General features: G+C 45.7%; 1 protein-coding gene across 1 annotated transcript in view; it reads left to right on the top strand.

The window, feature by feature from the left end:
- The window catches only part of gabbr1b (gamma-aminobutyric acid (GABA) B receptor, 1b), a 154,847-nt gene that overhangs the window by 103,407 nt on the left and 32,323 nt on the right, over positions 1–19,117 (top strand). The window contains exons 13-16 of the mRNA XM_049602196.1: positions 2,201–2,446; positions 2,576–2,639; positions 9,705–9,782; positions 18,836–18,986. Of these exons, the coding sequence (XP_049458153.1) occupies positions 2,201–2,446; positions 2,576–2,639; positions 9,705–9,782; positions 18,836–18,986 (539 nt within the window). The remainder of the gene's footprint in view (positions 1–2,200; positions 2,447–2,575; positions 2,640–9,704; positions 9,783–18,835; positions 18,987–19,117) is intronic.

The raw sequence follows: 19,117 nt of genomic DNA, 5'->3' as shown, positions 1-19,117 counted from the left end.
CATTTGTGGATGTGCCAATAAATTGCACTTATGGGAGTTACAGTGTGCGGACCTTTCCTCGTGTTCCTTATTGCTTATCCACAGAAAATGTCGCCCCCTGATGTTTTGGAGGATATTGCCATGAACAGTGTGGTGAGCATAACACCTCTGTGTTGCAGCTCACATGTCTTGTGCACGTATAAACAAAGTTTAATCAGGGCACTCTGTCCCGTCAACTGGGTCACATCTAGTAACTGGATAGGTGGTGTGTTGTTTGGGTGGGGTTTTGAATTCAGTGGTGTTCCATATCAAAAGCTGTGTGCTTAACGTCGACTCAAATCCAGTAGGATTAAACAGTAGAGGCCCATACTGAAGGTCACACCTGTGTTTTTTATATAAATGGTAAAAACCTGTTTCCATAGGATTTTTTATGATAAACAACAGATGGGGGGTTTTTTCTAATAAAAGCTCTTTATAATTAAAACAGAGGGGGGTTTCAGAGGCTGTGTCACAAGAGACAGTCTGAAACGAAGGTGATAATTGTCCTCACTTCAGGCTCAGGTGTTAGAAGAGCTGACAAGCTGAGAAGCGCTGATTCACATGATGATGTAATGCCTTCGGTTTCAGCAGGTAAAAGAGTTTCTGATGGATTAAATCAGTAGACTGAGGCACATGGGCCGACCATGTGACTGCCATCCCAGAGGCCTTACTGTATGTATACTACGTTCTGTGGTTTCATCAGTCTGAAGTTTGATCAGACACCAGAGCACTGCTCAGAGATTTGACACCATGACAGTGAGTAATACTACCAGACAAAATTTCATAACTCTGCAGTGTTACCACAGTAACAGTCATTTTATCCTCCATCTTGGGAACATACATGCTACCGAGTAAATAATTAAGAAACTATAAAAGAAGGAAAGCCCAAGACGTCACACAGTGAAGTGTAGCTACAGTCCCAGCTGGACGAGGACATCTAACTGGCCTACTGTCCTTGTCCCAGTATACAAGCACGGGAGGGGAATCCATTTATTGAGCCAAGTATGTGCGACTCCTCTACGATAGGTGGAGATATGCCCCCTTTCAGCTTGTTAGTATTGGACCTTTTTCCTGTTGACCTATTACGTCACAGACCAAACAATGGACAAACGGTTAGCTAGCAGCTAACTGCTACCATGGTGGACAACTTTACAGCTCTGTACATTTGGTCCGTCCAAAAAGTCACGGCTCTGGATGTAGATTTCTCCATGTTGTTACCGGCTTCTTCAGTGGCGACGCTCAAAATGAGCTGAAATGAAACAAGTGCACATCAGTGAGGTAAATGAAATAAATAAATCTGGACAGAGAGCTCACTGGATGCTCTGTAGAATCAAATGTAGATCAACAAAGTGTGTTGGGTGCTCTTGGAAAATGAGGAAGAACAAGATAAACCAGAAGGCACTTCAAAGATACAAGAGGATATATCTAGGAGGAAGGAAACATAAAAAACCCTTATTGTTGTGGTTAAATCAACAAAAGAGCCGACATGTTTTGGCCATGTTTACCTGCCAGCAGCCTCTGGCACCTGTGTGATTATGGCTCTTGTCTGTCAGCAGCAAAGCTAAAGGTACCTTGACATAATTATAGAGCCACAGACGTTCGTAGGCAGGAGGTCGGGGTGGACGGATGGGTCAACAAACTGAGCAACTTTGACACAGGAGACCGCTGTGTTTTTCCTGTGTCTGAACAACAGCCAACATTGGTTTCTTTTAACCACAACCACGATCTTTTATTTACCGGTTTTCGATGACTTTGGAGTGAGACCAGGTTGCCAAATCACGGTCTTTCCCTAATCCAGTAAGGGTTTTTTTCTGATCCATAATTTCACTCTAATGCAATCAGTGTTGTGCCTAAAGGTGTTCAACAAGTTCTCATCCCAACCCAAATATCGCTGCTTGGTCAGTGGACTTTTACGTCTACGTATGACACGCTAGGTGTCTTCCTGCATCTGTTGTTGGCGTTCTGGGACGCCATGTCAGTTTCAATTGTTACACGCATTCTGTCTTTGTAAAATAGACTTGTGTTTTTACAGGATGTGTACAGTTTCTGCTCGTTGGACGTAAATGTCGTGATGTGCAGTGAACACATTCAGACCACCTAATCCAGATGTTCTGAGTTAACGGCGTGAACATCATCCATCTGTAGTCAAGCACTATTTCTCCTCTTGTTCTCTCCTCACCAGACCTCTCAGGAGTTTCTGGCCCAGCTGATGTCTAAACTCGGGGGTAAGAACCCAGAGGAGACGGGCGGCTTCCAGGAGGCCCCCCTGGCGTACGATGCTGTATGGGCTCTAGCCCTGGCCCTCAACAAGACCGTGGGCCCCCTGAAGGCCAAGGGTCACCGACTGGAAGATTTCAACTACAACAACCGAGACATCACAGCTGAGATCTACCGAGCCCTGAACACCAGCTCATTTGAAGGAGTTTCGGTAAGAACAAAACCCAGAGGAGGAAAGAAGTGCAGAGACTGAGAGAGGGTAGAGAGAGCTGGAGAGTGATATGTGTGTGAAGGATGAAGGGGGACGTTAAAACATTAAAATTCTGCCTCTTTCTTTCAGGGTCATGTTGTATTTGATGCTCAAGGCTCTCGAATGGCCTGGACTCTTATTGAACAGCTTCAAGGTATGACACAACACATATCCCTGCTTAAAGTGGAAGTCATTTTAATAATCAGCTTATGTAATACAGTGTGCAGTGATCTTGTTCTTTCAATCAAACTGTAAACATTCATTAACCATAACCGCTGATGCTGTTAGGGTTACAAGGGGGCTGGAGCTTCCCCCGAGGCAGGGTTCACCCTGGACAGGTCACCAGACTATCACAGGGCTGACACATAGAGACAGACAACCATTCACACTCACATTCACACCTACGGACAATTTAGAGTCACCAATTAACCTGCATGTCTTTGGACTGTGGGAGGAAGCTGGAGCACCTGGAGGAAACCCACGCTGACACGGGGAGAACATGTCAGAGCACCTGGAGGAAACCCACGCTGACACGGGGAGAACATGCAAACTCTGCACAGGAGGACCCCAGCCAGCTGACGGGTTTGAACCAGGAACCCTCTTGCTATGAGCAGTGTTCATTTCCTTGACGAGTTTGAATGTTTAGTATTGGCTTCAGCCCCTCTGTGACCCTCTGAGGATAAGCGGCTAATAGAAAGATGGAGCTTGGAGAGTTTTAGAAAATTAGCAGTTATAAAACTGCCATTTTAATAAAGTCAGCGTGTTCTCATTGCTGTTTTCTGGCATCAGTTTTGTTTAAAGAAACATTATGTAAAGGGACTCACGGTGGAGAGATCACATGTATCTCTGATAAAAACAAACTTCAGGAAAGTTGTTTTTTTCTACAAATGTACCATTAAATAACATTTGGCTTCACCATCATTTAAACTACGGTGATGCAAATCGTCACACCCTGATTTACCTTGAAGACACCTCCAACACATGCACTCAAACCCATAAACACACCACCCACACTCCCCTTCAGATTACGTCTCCCTCTGTCATGTTTCAGCCGGGTTAATGTTGAGATCATCCTCTCTTAACCTTGATATCCAAACTCCACCCTGGGTGTCCACCTTGATGCTGTGCTGATTGCATAGATCATCTGTGCTGTCGGGGGGACAACGGCTGTGAAGCATCAATGTTTTCACAGACATGGATGTAGAGAGAAACTTTACTGGCGGGTGGAAACGCAGGGCGGTGATTCCAGTTCTTGTTTATCTCATGAAACAAAGGCTAACTGTGTCTTAGTTGCTCTGCAGTCATCTAAAGCCAGAGTCTTACTTTAAGTGAACCCGCAGGCCGACATGTTTTCATGTTGCATCAGTGTATTTTTCATGTGATGGGATCGAGGTGGCGGAGTGATCACATGGCGATGGTAGTGTCTTATCCGTGGTGGTGGTGTGAGGCTGTGGTTGGCTGGCTGCCTTTTGATCACCGAGCCTGTGTTCTCCTGTTCAGTCTGTCTGTGCTTTGTGTTTCTCTGACAGCTCTGAGATCTGTGACTATCGGAGGCTCTCTGTGTTCTCGGGAACGGTTAAAAATTAAGCTTGTTTTGCTGATTGTCTTTGTTAATGCTGGCCTCCGCCATCCCACAAGGGAAGGGTCAGTGATGAGCTGTAATTTGTTTGATGGTAATTGGAAGCATGCTGGCCATGGGCAGTTCTAAACGAGGGAGAAAGATAGACATGGAAATAAAGTGCTCATTCAAGGCTCCGCTTGGCTTCTCAACATAAACGGTAATTGGCTCTGCTGCAGTCTGGAGGTCTACAGTTGTAGCAGTAAATAGCTGTAAGGCTTTTAAAAGGACAGGGAAGTAGACGTAGATGTGCTGCAGTAGGTACTGTATATGTGTGCAGGGGGAATGTGCAGCTACACAGAGGATCCTGCCTGAGCCAGTGGGTACTGGACAGACATTTTGGGAGCTAGCATGGACACCAGAAGAACTGTGACTGGTCAGCCAGAGCTACTGTGTCGTAGTGTTTGTAGTGTGGGCTGTTACAGGCAGCAGGAATTAGGTCAAAGAAAGACAACTCTTATCCTGTTCCCTAGACAACTGTGTGATACAGCAAAGCTATTTACAGTGCCAGCCTTCTCCTCACTCCACTGCCTTTTACAAACGCTCTCAGTATCTGTTGTGAGAGTGTGGACATTAGCCTGGCCCTGAATTATAATCTCAGTCTGGCCCTGTCACAGTGGACGACCTTGTGCTGGTAACATGCCGATGACACGAATAAAAGACAAACATATAAACACACATCACTGACTGGTACTGGGTGAACTCTGTTGCTTTGAGACTTCCAGTCCACCACTACTGTCTGGTCAAACAGGGAACATCACATACGAACAGCCTGTTATGAAAACTGAGGCACTGTAATGTGGTAGGGTTGGTGTTGAGGTGGCATTGTTTTGGTTTACTTTAAAGGTTGGACTTTTCAGTTACACTGAGACCTGAGCTCACCCAGAGAGACGACGCATGTTGTCCAGGAAGTAACAGTGTTCCAGAAGTTCATCCATACACAACCACTTTTCCGAAACCGGGTCACAGGGGCAGCAGGCTTAGCAAAGTATTCCAGACGTCCCTCTCCGCAGTGACACTTCCCAGCTCCTCCTGGAGGACCCCGAGGTGTTCCCAGACCAGATGGGATGTATAATCCCTCCAGTGTTTTCTGGGTCTGCCCCGGGGCCTCCTACCAGCTGGACCAGGAGGATCCTGATCAGATGTTGAACTACCTCAACATGAAGGAACAGCGGCTCTACTCCGAGCTCCCTCCAGATGTCTGACTCCTCCCCCTATCTCTAAGGCTGAGCCCAGACACCCTACAGAGGAAACTCATTTCAGACGCTTGTATCTGTGACCTCATTCTTTCAGTCACTACCCAGAGCTCATGACCATAGGTGAGGGTTGGGACGGAGATGGACCAGGAAATTGAAAGTTTTGCCTTCTGGCTCAGCTCCCTCTTCACCATGAGGGTCCGGTGCAGTGCGTGCAACACCACGATCTCCACCCACACATAAACCAAACTTACCCCACAACGTCAATGCTGATTCAAATATGCCGCCATAGCTAGCAGCAAGTTAGCTAGAAGGCTAATATTGGCACTTGCATTATTGTTTGTGGCACCACATCATCGCAGACCCAACAAACTTCACTGATGGCTTCTAGTCGACAGCAGTTTTGGTACTTAGTGCAAAAAATATGTAGAACTAACAGGCTTCTTGTTGTCTCCAGCCGCCATGTCAAAAGTTGTGAAGTTTAGGACGCAGCTTCCGCTAAGTCCCAAAGATGGCGACCATTGAGAAGTGTCCATCATTCCACACTCAACTTCTGGACTGTCTCAAGTGCACCAGTCGTACACTACATTTTCCTGTACTGTGCAATGTGAATGCACTTGTGCACTCAAAATATTAAGTGAAGTATGTGATCTGAGACACGCTTTGTGTTTTAACCCAGCATTATGGTTCATGTTCAGGCTGGAGAAACAATTAAATAAATGGCTAAAAGCTGCAAAATGCTGCAGAGTTGAATTTTAATTTTCTCTGAGCTCTGCAGCATCAGCAGCACTGGAACATTACATGGGGCGACATGATTCAGTGGTGAGATCAAAAATATTTAACGTAACTGTTCTGCAGGGCACCTGCTAACGATAACAGTTATTTAGAGCTTTGGAGGTTTAATCTCTCTGATGGCTAATGAGCCACACCTGGCCTGCAGAAGATACCAGCAGTAATTATCAGACCTGAGCACAGCAGTGCTTGTGTTTGTGAAGAAGTTCTTCTCATTAGTCTCAACAAGATTGATCTGTTGGATGGATTTCTCTTCATGGCTAACTTCTCCTGCACTTGAGTATTTGTCGACCTTTCTGCTAGCCTCCTGTGTTATTATGGGGAGGGCGCAGGTAGACGTCTTTGCTGTCACCAGCTACCTGTGTTCAGCTGCAGGGACAGGAACCCCACCACTCCTCAGTGTCTCCTCAGTGTTGAGCACCCTGTTGGTTCAAACTCTGCACAATATGATACTGCTCAGATGAGATGTGCATTAATTCTGTCCCATTTCATTTTTGGCAGCCAAATCTTTATCCAATTTGGCAAGCAGGCTTCAAAGACCTTCATTTATCTTACAGCAATTTTGTTTTGTATCCATGCTTTGAATTTATGAAGCAGAATGCATCTTTTTGTAAACTCTATGATGAGCTCTTTATGGCCACAACAAAGTCAATATAAAGCCAATGACTGACTTAATATTGACAACTCTTCCTAAATCAGTCTGAGCTTTAAAAAGAGTGAAGCAAACACTCACTAATGTTTGTCTCTGACAGCTCTGTCAGATTGTTGCCGCTGTGTCCATCTGTCTTTATCCCTGAATATAGACCAGACATGTTTCAGCCCGTTGACGCCTGCTGTCCACGATGCAACTGGCTGTCGTCCACAATTCATAGAACTGCATTAACATTCTGGTTTCAGTGTTCACACCAGCAGTTTGTTTTACTCATCCACCCAAACCGTCTTCAGATGAATTACTTACCAACATGTTCTAATAAAATGATTCATGATAGCCCCATAACTAACATAAAGTTACAGAGGTAAGTTTTAGGAAAAGAAACATGGTGAGTTGTACCTTAACATGACTCAAAGTTACCACATGGATCCAAACACATGATTCCAGGGACAGTCTTGGATCTGAGATCATCTGAGATCTGATTGCAGCCTTTCAAAATACATTGGATATGTGCGAATTTTGGTGCACTGCATTTCGTGCAGTGCGCCGTTCTGCGCCGTATTGGCATAGGCCACGTGCAAAGGCTATGCACATGGCCTACGCCGTTGTGAGCATTCATATTTGTGTGGTGGTGTGTCTGTGTCACTCTGCAGTTACACCTCCAAAACACTAGGTGGTGGTGGGGTTTCTGTGAAGTGCTGTAAAGTTTAGCTGATTTAAAACATACTTTAAACACACATTGAACATGGCTTCATAGAGACAACTGACCTATGGCTAAGCCACGCCCCCTCCACTCACTCAGACAAACTATCAACATTCAGTGCCCGGCGCTATGGCAGGTGTCACAGTACACGGCATTTCACAGGAGGCAACTGATGATTTTTGGGGACATAACGATCAGATGTCATTGAGAAGTAACCAAAAGGGCCTAAACTACGCATTGGAGGGATATATTCATCATTTTATTGTTGAGAAGGTCGATGAAAAGCTTAAATTACAAGCCAAAATTTACAGGTCACAGTGTACGCTTGTGAACCGCATCTGGTTGCCGTCACCATCAAAGACAACAAGTTAAAGTGCCACTGAAGTTAAGGTTTTTGGCTCAGAATATGAGAAAAGGATAACGGCCTTTTTACCATCTTTACCAAGAGTGTCTCTCCGTTAGTTTGGTGCTACAGTATTTACACTGAATCATTCAGCATAACGTTTGCCAACCTTTGTTATCTCTGCCATTACAGATAAGTTAATGAAGCTAAGCTCCAGAAGTTAACGTTAGCTTAACTAGAGCCCTTTGGACAACAGCTAACAATGATGTACCATCACCAAAGTACAAAACTAGAACAAAATAGGCTAATGAACTCCCAGCAAACAAGGTGACATGATGAACAACGCAGCTAGGAGCTAACGTTAGGCTAACTTTAGCTAACGTTAGCTAGAGATGTTAAAGATAACTTTATATTTCTTTCCAGCAAAGTGACAATATGTTGCCTCAAACACAATGTTGACTTACCTTAGAACAGATGTAGACATCATTGTTAATCTTATTCACGTTGAGTTGATGTTGTGGTCTAACGTTACCACACAACTTTATCCAAAGGAGACACTTTTCTCGCTTGAGATGTGGTTTAAAGTGTAAAAATACACCTGGTCGCCCAGCCTCTCAGGATACCTTGTGTCAGAGTTGCATGTACCCCATGCACACCGTTTGACCATTTTTAAACTTCAAATCTCAGAAAAAGCTCATAAAACCCAACAAACTGACTTTCTGTAATGCATTTCAATGGACGTCCAGGCAGAGAATGTCCCAGTGTATGGGAATGGCTATACACACTGTGATTGGCTCATCGCGTTTGAGGGCGGGGCTTAGCCATAGGTCAATTTCAAACACAAATCAGCTTCACTATAACTCGCAGCATTCACAGACAAACACTTGTCTTTATCTGGACACATTTCCCCACAAATACAACATGCTAACGTCATTAGCACAAGCCTATGGCATTTTACATTGTATAAATTAGCCTAGCAGCTAGCAGAGATTTCCTCTGCTCATATGAAGCCAGGATAAATCACACACAAGACTTAAAATGCTATTTTAGTGGAGGCTTTATTGTCTTCACAATTTATTGTTTCTTATCTGTGAAATTAAAGTAAATCAAAGCTTTGTTTCCACTGAGGGAAATGGTTTCAGCTCACAGAGACAGACAGGAGGTCTGCGTCACTGTGACACTGTGGAGTTACATTTCTGGGGACGTGCACGTCAGGCTACGACGTAGGGTACGGCGCCAATTTGACGCAGAAGTTTAAAATCTGCCCTGGCCGTAGAGCATAAGGGCTTCTTAGTAGAGTGCTCTTAATTGTCTGTAGGAATTCTGCCTAACGATGACTTGACAGTTAGGAGTGGTGTCCAGTGGTTGGTGGTTCGATGCCCCTGGGCTGTGCCTCCCTCTGGATATTAAAGTGTTATTACAGCAAACCACAGCAATGTGCTACAGCTGATGACAGGCCAGTTTCTCACATGGGTGGTTTTATTTTATTAGAGGAGGCTTGCGGGGCTCCCTCCGGCCTGTATTTCATTAATGAAATATCTCATAAAGTGTATTGGGTCTCAGAGTGGCAGAACAAGGACGCAGGGCATCGGGCTGTTGTGATTTCCCTGAAGAAAAAATGTCAAACAATGACATTTATGTTAAAAGTAAACAGAGGCTGCACGCTTAGCGAGGACATCTGGACGCTGCTGTTCTGTCGCCATCATCAGTGTTTTGAGTGGGCTTTATGATCCAACAGGGACGCAGGTTTAGCTGTGCAAGAAGTCTGTGCAAATAAAATACAGCCTCAAACTGGCAAATGAAAACTTCACCTACAGCTGGTGCTAAGGTTTGGTACGCGGCCATAACTGGTGCAACATTCATTAGAGTTAGGGACGTTAAGCTCACTGTGACCCTCTCTCTGTCTCTCACACAGGAGGCAGCTATAAGAAGATTGGATACTACGACAGCACTAAAGGCAATCTGTCCTGGTATGGGAATGACAAGTGGATCGGTGAGAGACATTCATCTTCCTCTGCTCCTTTATTTTCCTCTTCATCACTGTCTGTTGCACTCCTTCTACCGTCTAATCTCCTGTTTTCTCTGACCCTGCGGCCTTCCCCTCTCTCCATCTAATTCCTCTTTCCTTCCTCCTTTATTGCACTCTCCCCTCCCTCCCCTCCCTCCCCCCCACTCTTTGCATACAAGGTTGGCTGCAAACGTTCATCGATCAATCAGTCAGGTTTTATTTAGCAGCACTCCTGCTAACTTCTTCACAGCTCACCAGACACCAGAGTGATTCAGCAGCGGATGGAGCCTCAGATAAGGGCTGCTGATGGGCCGACGCGCTGCCGAGCGACAATTTCATTCCATTTACTAATTAAACATGAGAACCACTTCAAAGCAACGACAGCAATGCAATAAATAGAAGATGCTAGTTGACAGTCTAAACAAAACAGGAGAAAGCAATCTGGGCGTCGGCGTAATGGGATTGGGCCTCGTGACCTTGACTTTGAGGAATGAAATTGTCTTTCCTAATCAGTACACAGGGGAGCTCCGTGCGTGTCCGTGTCACTTCTGCCTCCTTGAGCACTGACGAGATGCAGATCTAAAATTGGTTAATGCTCCGAAAACTGTGGAGAGCTTTGAAAGTCTGGCAGAGGGGAAAACAAAAGCGAGTGACGCAGTGGTCAGCAGCAGGGAGGAGGGCGGCGGATGCAGCTCGACCTTCAGTTGTTTATTGTGTTTCCCTGTTTGCTCAACTGTCACGAGTGCCGTCTCAGACACAGCTGATTGGATTTCCTGTCAAAATGACATCGATTGTTTCAAGATGGAGGAGGCGGGGCGACTGTTGTACAAGTAAAGAAGGTGAAGTGCTGGCGGGCAGAGAGGGTGGAAGCATCATTTGTCCCTTTACGACAAACACTGTTTATATGTTGTGTAAATGCTTAAATGGTAGAAGAGAGAACAAGGCCGTTATTTGCTCGTGTTATTTATAGGCACAGTTATTATGCCTCTGTGCTGGTGATAATCTTGGCCGCAGGCACTATGTTGTTGGGATTCTGATTGTACAACGGTACGTCCGTCCCCGCCGAGCCTTTCTGTTTTCCATGCAGGAGGAAGCATGCATCTACTGCTGCACCACTGACCGAGCTACAGCTCAGCTCAGCACAGCTCAGCTCAGCACAGCTCAGCTCAGCCCAGCTCAGCTCAGCACAGCTCAGGTGGACACCCTTAATATTTACATCTCTGCGCTGTCACGAGCACGAGCCTCTGGGCCATGAGTCGTCTGCACGGTGATACAGTGGACACGTGTAGTTCTGTAGGAAAAAATACATGAAACTGCTCCCAGAGAGGTCTGAGGATTATCTTGAGTGATGATTTTTGGAAAGAGACACTGCACTAGAGGTTATTAAATGTGTTTTTGGGGCTTTGAGCATCACAAGAAGAAGAGACATCTCTACGGTCGATATCTGCGACACTCACACCAAGTCTATCTTTGATTATGGGGCGGACTGTCCCTTTATGACAGGTAAAGGTGTTGCGTTTTCACAGCAAGACATTTCCGCACCAGTCCTCTGAAAATGAAGCTGCTGTTCCTCGAGTGTGTGTTGACATCTCAGCTGTGAAGACAGCAGCCACGCTGTAACTTCCCCTGGACGTCACGCTCGTCTCCTGTCACTGAAAACCTGGGAGCACAGATTCATCGCTGGCTGTGCGCCAGAAACTAGTTTTTGTAACCAAGCCAACAGACAGCAAGGTCATCCAAGTGGCCTCTTACTCTGATATGACAAGACCCGAGGGAGGGCCGGAGGAAGTGTCCACCGCCTGTGTTTTTGGTGTTTGACCCTGTGGACATGCCGTCCTCAGTGAGACTGTCTAGACCATCTGGACTGTGTTTAGAGGTCAGCAGATGCTCTGAGGCAGTGGACAGGCTGAGTAACACAGTACAAGGAGCCAGTTTCATGCGTGTGACAGCCAGTCACCCCAAAGCACTTGTCAAGATGTCTTCCTTCCTCGCCGCCAGTACGAGCGGTCAGCAGCGTCCGTCCTGGCAATGGGCGCCAAAAATAGGCAGGACGGTGACATGACAGAATCAGGCCTCCTCAAGGTGGCCAGGACGTGTTGTCGAGTGGTTGCTACGTGCTGACGTGCCACAGCTCTGGGTTTGTTCTCTTCCTCCCTTCTTACCTTGTCTCTGCCTCCTTCCCTTAATCCCTCCTTTATCTCCTCGTCTCTCTCTGTGTCTCGAACGCGTCTCATCTCTCCCACTTTTATTTCCCAGTGTTTGTCCACAATCTCCTCTCCTCTCTTCCCTCATTCTTTCGGTCTCCTTGACAACCGCTGCTGCATCGCTGCCTCTCTCATATTGCCTTGGTAACCATTATGGGGCCAGTCGCCATGGTAACATACTGTCCCGATTCCACCATCAAGGGCAGGGGGAGGTATTAATGCTTGAGAACACATTTTCCCAAAGGACTCTCGCTTACATACTCTCACACACACACACACACACACACACTGTAACCCACACACATGCACAGGTAGACTCTGTATCTGTCTCCAGCAAACACTAACACCCTCTCACATACACTGTGCATCATCTTTATGAGTTATGATTCCTGCAGACTCTTTGCTTTATTGACACAGTGCTGCTACTGCTGAAACAGGCTGAGAAACATTTCATGGAAAATGCAGAAGCAAATCATCATCATGTAAAAATCTACACCGATCAGCCAAAACATTTTAACCGCTGGTGGGTGAAGTGAATAATGTCGATCATCTCGTCGTGTTGTGCTGCGAAACTGAAGCCCCGTCTCCACCAAACCCTTTCAGTCCAGCACCTTTGGAACCAGCAGTAAGCCTTCAGACATGGTACCTAGACCCTCGGTGTGTTCAGACAGTCCTCTTAAATGTGGGCGGGGTTGTTGTCACTCACTGCTCCGTCCAGCACTCGCTGTATTTCCTCATCAGCGGTGACACAGATGGAAGTCTGCACCTGGTTTATCGTCCACAGAACGAGGCTGCACGCCGACATTTCACAACAAAATACAACAGGCTGCAGTGAGAGTCTCTCTCCATGGGATATTTCAAAATAGCAGCTTTGTGCATTTAGTCCTTCTCAGGCAAGCTCAGGGGTTTAGTGTTGCTGTAGCCCACAGGAAGTGAGGATTAGAATATATGACCTTCACATAATCCGCTCCAAATGAATCTATATTTTTAAAGTCATTACTAAAAGTGTGTGTCATATAAAAACTAAAGTGATGGTCAAAGTTGTCACAGTGAAATTTAAGGTGTGCTGATGGATTCACGTCATCAACTCATGCATTGAGTAACATTACAAGTTAACGTTCCACCTTAAAAGTTGCCGGCAGTCGGCCCAGTGAATGAAGTTATTTTTTCTCTTTCATTTTATAGTTGTAGTTTACTGATGTATGAACAGAGGTTACATAAAACCAGAGTGAGCGTCCTCTACTGACCAATCAGACTGCAGGGTTTCTAGCTCCACCTTCTAGTACCAGATCTGTGTGCTAGGTACCCCAACAGAGGGGGGACCAAACATGGGGACGCTAAGGAACGCTTCTGTTGGGACCATCCACAACTTTCACTGTGGGAACAGAAACACTACGTATCAAACTGACCTGTATGCAACAGCAGTGAGAAGCTGTTATGGAAAATGAGTGAATGTATTTAATGCATTCATTTATGGTTGCATGTCTTCATTTATTTTTTACAGTTAGTAGTTATCAGCTGTGTGTGTAGTTTGCAGTTTAACAAACCTGTAGTCACTGTTTACGAGTCAAAGAGCAACCTCCAGATTTCAAAATGATTTCTTTAATTATTGTTGTCCTGTCTCCAAGGTCAGAGCCCTGCGGTGGATTAAATGCAAGTTAAACTCTGTTATTTGATATAAACACTGATGGTTTAAGACCGCCGGAAGCTGAGTGCACTCTGCATGACTCTCAATACAAATATAGGCATTTATACTACACAACAGTCAGCGTCTCCAGACGTGCTCAGCTTGATGATAATAAAAGATCATCATCACACCTTATGTTAAAAAAGATCTTTTTCTTCACTGTGTTTTATTATTATTATGACATGAATCAAAAATAGCTGCTGTCTGAGTAACAGACACTGAGCTTCTGAAGTGAGGTTCTCAAAGTAATCCTCTGCATCAGCCTCTGATGTGTGACACACACACACACACACACACAGACACACACACACACACACACACACACACACACACACACACACACACACACACACACACACCGGTAGCCTTCATAGCAACACATTTGTGAGGCAGAAGAAGCTCCTGTTACTATTCTGACCTTAAGACTCCATGGCAACATGGCTGCTATTAACATCTCATTCAAACATGCCGAGGCTCACGGATCTTACACCGCATAGCCTCGGGCCGCTCAGTCGCTGCTCGAGCTTCAGATGCTCTGAAAGCGCAGCTAAGGAGGCAACACTGACATGCACACACACACACACTCACACATGTTCTGCGGTGCACTGCCCATAGAATGTAAATTTAATGGAAACAAAGCCTCATTATGCTCCTGCTGTAGTTTCAGAGAGCCGCAGAGTATTTGTGAGATTCATTGAAAGCAGAAGTCGTTAGTGTCTTTGACGCCCACGTCTTTAAACTCCACGTCCCCAGTTTGTAACGCAGACCTTCTGTTAGGATTTAGCCTTTGAAACATTATCAGGGTTATTTTTTCAGACTTTGGAAAACGTCTCCAGAGCCACACAGAGGATGTTTTCACAGTACTACTGTGTTCTGTGCGCCTCAGCCTGCTGGTGTTGCAGCGCTGCTCACAGGGTCGCAGAATTAACACCCGCCAAGCGCCAAATGTGGGTAGATTTTCTGTTTCAGCAGGCTGTCGGCCACACTGGAAAAAAAGGTTATTTTAGAGGTTGCTTCATAAATGAGTGAGGACTGAATGACTAAAAGTCTTCATTTATTTTTTATAGTGTAGATTTGTGTGTTTCCTGTCATACACTCTCGTGTCAGCACGGTGGACGCGGAGCCTCTAAGCATTCCTATGAGACAGCGCTGAGCAGGTTTTGTTCATGCAGCAAAGCGAGACGCTCATTGGATAAATGTGACAAGATCGTCACTTCCAGGGAGGCTCAGCTTCCCTGGGACCTGATGGAGCAGTAGGCGGGAGAGGACGCTCAGTGTCTGCGTGATGATTGGAGGAAGTGTCTAAAAGGCTGAACCCCTTTGTGATTGACAGCGCTTTGGAAATACACACCGGCATCGGCGAGTTGAGTCTTCTGACAGAGTGCCGTCCAGAGTTCCTGATTTCCCTAAGCCATACAGCTCATTTTCACTGTTAAACCCATCTGAAAATCTCTGAGGTGTGTGTTGTTGTGGCTCTACGGCATGAGTGTGGTTGAAAAACAGCTTCAATTAAATGTTCCTTTTATAAGTTACTGCCTCGCTACAACATGACACATGTTATGATGTAAACTTAAAGTGAGCTTCCCCTGTTTGAAAGACCAGCAGCCGCCACTGGTTTCCATCGATCCCTGTCTTCACTGTTATCAGACAGGGGGCGCTGTGACACATCTTGTCAATAGAACAGTCTGCCGCGTAAAAAAAGAATCGAAGAAGAAGATCTGCTGGAAACTGCAAGAAAAATATTTACAGAAATGTAGCAGCTTGTAAACTGCACGAGAATGCCGGCGCAGACAGAAAAGTTTACGGTTGTGCAGCCGTGGAGCCGTGCCATGTCGATGGACTCGGACTGCGACACTTCCTGTTTTGATCAACATTTTAAATTCGATTTGGACGAAGAAGCAAATGAGTTTCTCCATGACGATGACAGTGACACGGACAAGACGAGCACAGAGGAGACGACAGAACACTGAATGAACTGAGCGTGACGGCGTGTTCCTCTGTAGCTCAAAGAGAATATTATTTCATTATTATTGTTTTCATTTACACAGCTCAGACTGACGGAAGGACATGAGAAAAAAAATGTAACTGTGAAGTTGATTTTATACTTGGAAATCACTCTATGTCCGAAACGTTGTCTGTCAGATCAACGTCACTGTAACGTGTGTTAATGTTTAGGATTATTATTTACAGTATCAGGTAAAAAGACTTGAGTGTGTCTGCTGCCTCGTGCTCTCTATAAAACCACAGGTTCTCCTCAGACCAGCAGAGCTGATGTTGGTGCAGAGGCTCATTTGTTGTGGATGTAAACAGGCCTCTTCAGTTTATCAGTAAATCAATAGCCCTCTCTGCGGCTTTTAAAATAATTAAAGCAAATGTGATGTTTAGAATGAGTAACGACACACTGGGGACTGCGGAAGTTTTCTGGCCCTGATCGGAGCACAGGTGCACCGAGCGTCTGCCAGGTCTGAGTTTGATCTCATAGTTCTGTTTACCTTAATGCATGTGGTCACTGACACATCTGGAGCTGTGTGTGTGTGATTGACTGTGGTTGACCAGACTGGTTAAAATGCCAGGGCCGACTCTTTGTCCCAGTCCAGCCCCGGTGATCAGACACTGCTGGTCAGATATCAGCAGCACCAGTCTGATCCTGATCCTGATCCTGATCCTGATCCTGATGTGGTTCCTTTAATCACAGCCGTGTAGGATTCCCTGCTCTGTTTATATTCAGCATTCATTTACACTCTGTAATTTACTCCTGCATATGCTGCCTGTTATGTGCTGTAATTGCTTTGGGCAGGTTGTATTTGTAAAGCTGACACGCAGACTAATTGATTAATTGATGGCTGAGCGCTGAGGGGCGGCTTGTTGTTATTACACTCAGTGTCACACCAGGTTGTGTTTTTCATTAGAAATGAAGTCGGTCCTGACCGACACCTCCAGTGTGTGGTTACTCTCACATGGCATGTTTTACTCACTGCAACACGCACAGTATCCGGTGTATCCTTTACCACATGGTGATGAATGATTGGATGGTCTTGGGTGGATCCGGTTACTGTCCAGTATCAAAAGGTGTAACTGTAAATGAAACCATGAATCCTCAGAGACAGAGTGAAGTCTGATTCTCGCCAGTGTTTACCTGATCCTGCAACCAGTGAAAGATCTGTGTGGGTGAGCTGTGTCAGTGATGATGCAACATTGATCTCGCCTGTAGTCCGTCTCTGTACGGCCCAGTCGCCAGGAGAAAACCTTGGTGTTGTATATTTCTGCAAAACCACTCAGGCGTTACATTTCTACGTGCACGTACAGTGACTAAGCTTTGTGTCATGGCAGGACATTCGCTCATCAGGCTCCACCCACTGTACACAAAGAGTCCAGTAGAGGGCGGAGCCTGTGTGAGAGAGTGTAAAGGTTACGATATTGTAACCCTAGTTCTATTAGCCCTCTACCTCGGGGCCCTGTTTGCAAATCCCAGGATAGTGAAGGAATGACCTGCCGTACTCTCCCAAGATCACCTTCATTGGTTGGATTAGTACAGTTTAGGCACGAGGAGTGTGACTGGCTGGAGTTCAGGTTAGAGATAGGCAGGTCATTCCTCTGCTATCCTTGGACTGTGGCCCTGTCACTTCTACGCTGTTTGCTAAATATGGTGTAGGATGTCTGACGCCAGCGATCGGCTTCTTTACAACCTATATACTACATACAGCCTGCATGTATGTGGGCAGCCGGCTACATCTGTGTAATTCTCAGTGTGAGAATGTGTGCTAATGACTGTAGGAACATTACCCAAGGAACTCCGCCTGTGCTAATAGAACTAGGGTTACAGTATCGTAACCTTCAGTCTTCACTTACATTAGAAGTGCCTTTCATGCAGTTACTTATGATGTCAGTGAGTTTAAGCTAATAATATTTGAATAAATTCTCTCTACAGGTGCTAACCTTTGGCTGCTTAGGTTCAGTATGGCCGGGATCATGTTTTGTTGCGACAGGATGTTCATTCATCGGGCTGTGTCAGATAGAACAGAGTTTATGATATAACCCTAGTTCTATTAGCAAAGGCTGAGTCCTCTACCTGAGGGCCCTGTCGCTCCTGTGCCGCTTTCTGAAGAGGGTGTAGGATGTCAGACACAGGAATCCACCTCCCTATATGTGAGGTCTGCATGTATTCAGGTAGGCACGTCCTGATTGGCCGGTTACGTTTATGCTTTTCCCAGTGTGAGAATGTGTGCTCGTGGTTAGAGGACTATTACCCAGGATTCATACTTAATACATATGAGCTTGACACACCGACTTTCACCTGAGAGAGCGGCGCTTGCGTCTCGTAAGATTCTCTCAGCCTGGGTGACAGTGTGTGTGACAATTACATTTTTGGGATAGCGACCATAAATGAAATATAATATGATTTAAATGTAAATCATAAATCGGTTTGGGACTTGGTACTGGATTTTGCCGCCATGGTCATTAGAGTCAGAATCAGAGTGTCATCTGCAGAGCCCTGATATCTAAATGCTGCTACACATATAAAGCCATATATGGACCAGATTTGATGCTGTTATCACAAACTGAATGACCGCCTTGATTTCGGGAGCTGTGCCGGCCGTCTTCATTTCAGGTGAAACAATCTATAGATTTATTCCACAGCTGATGATTTTATATTACGCATAACTATGCCCGTGCGTCTCTCAGGTTTGTACAGCCTCATTTCACCGAGCCCTGCGCCTCGTTCAACAGACCTTGCACTTCATTATACAAATGTTTCTTGTAAAATCAGGAAATGGCTCATGAATAATGCAAGGTGGAGGTCAATGAATGAAATGAACCGAGGAGTGAAAGTGTTTTTCTCAGTCCTGAACTGTGGCTGTGCGCCCGACCCGTTAGTGCCAGCTGTGATCTGAACATTAAATGAACCTTGGCGGTGGCGCCACACACTTAGTGACTGGGTGTGATTTACTACAAACCTTGACGGGACACGGGAGGCTGAGGCGTGGCTGGACACTGTGCTGGTAGTTACACCAGTCGTCTGAGCAAACACTGGCGATGCATTTCACTTTTCTGCTCTTCTTATTCACACGCTTTTCTTCACCTCTGTCACTCGTCTCTTTTCCTTAGAGTCCCTTCATCCTTCTCATCTGCTCCTCTGTGTTTTCTAGGATCAGGACCGCCTGCAGACCAGACGGTGGTCATCGAGGAGTTTCGCTACCTGTCCCAGAAGATCTTTGTGTCTGTGTCCGTCTTTGCTGGGTTGGGAATCCTGCTGGGGATCGTCTGCCTCACCTTCAACATCTACAACAGCAATGTCAGGTAAACCCTCAGTGTGATGTCAGAAAGACGCTGGACTCTGATGATGGACAGATGTCCAGTTTTGGTTGTAAATAAAAATCAGTTTGGCATCAAAATGTTGGCTCAACATCAACTTCCAGCAGAGGACAGGT

The sequence above is a fragment of the Epinephelus fuscoguttatus genome, linkage group LG17 (genome assembly GCF_011397635.1).
Source record: "Epinephelus fuscoguttatus linkage group LG17, E.fuscoguttatus.final_Chr_v1".
NCBI classification, from domain to species: Eukaryota; Metazoa; Chordata; class Actinopteri; order Perciformes; family Serranidae; genus Epinephelus; species Epinephelus fuscoguttatus.
This window is presented reverse-complemented; position numbering and strand designations above follow the sequence as displayed.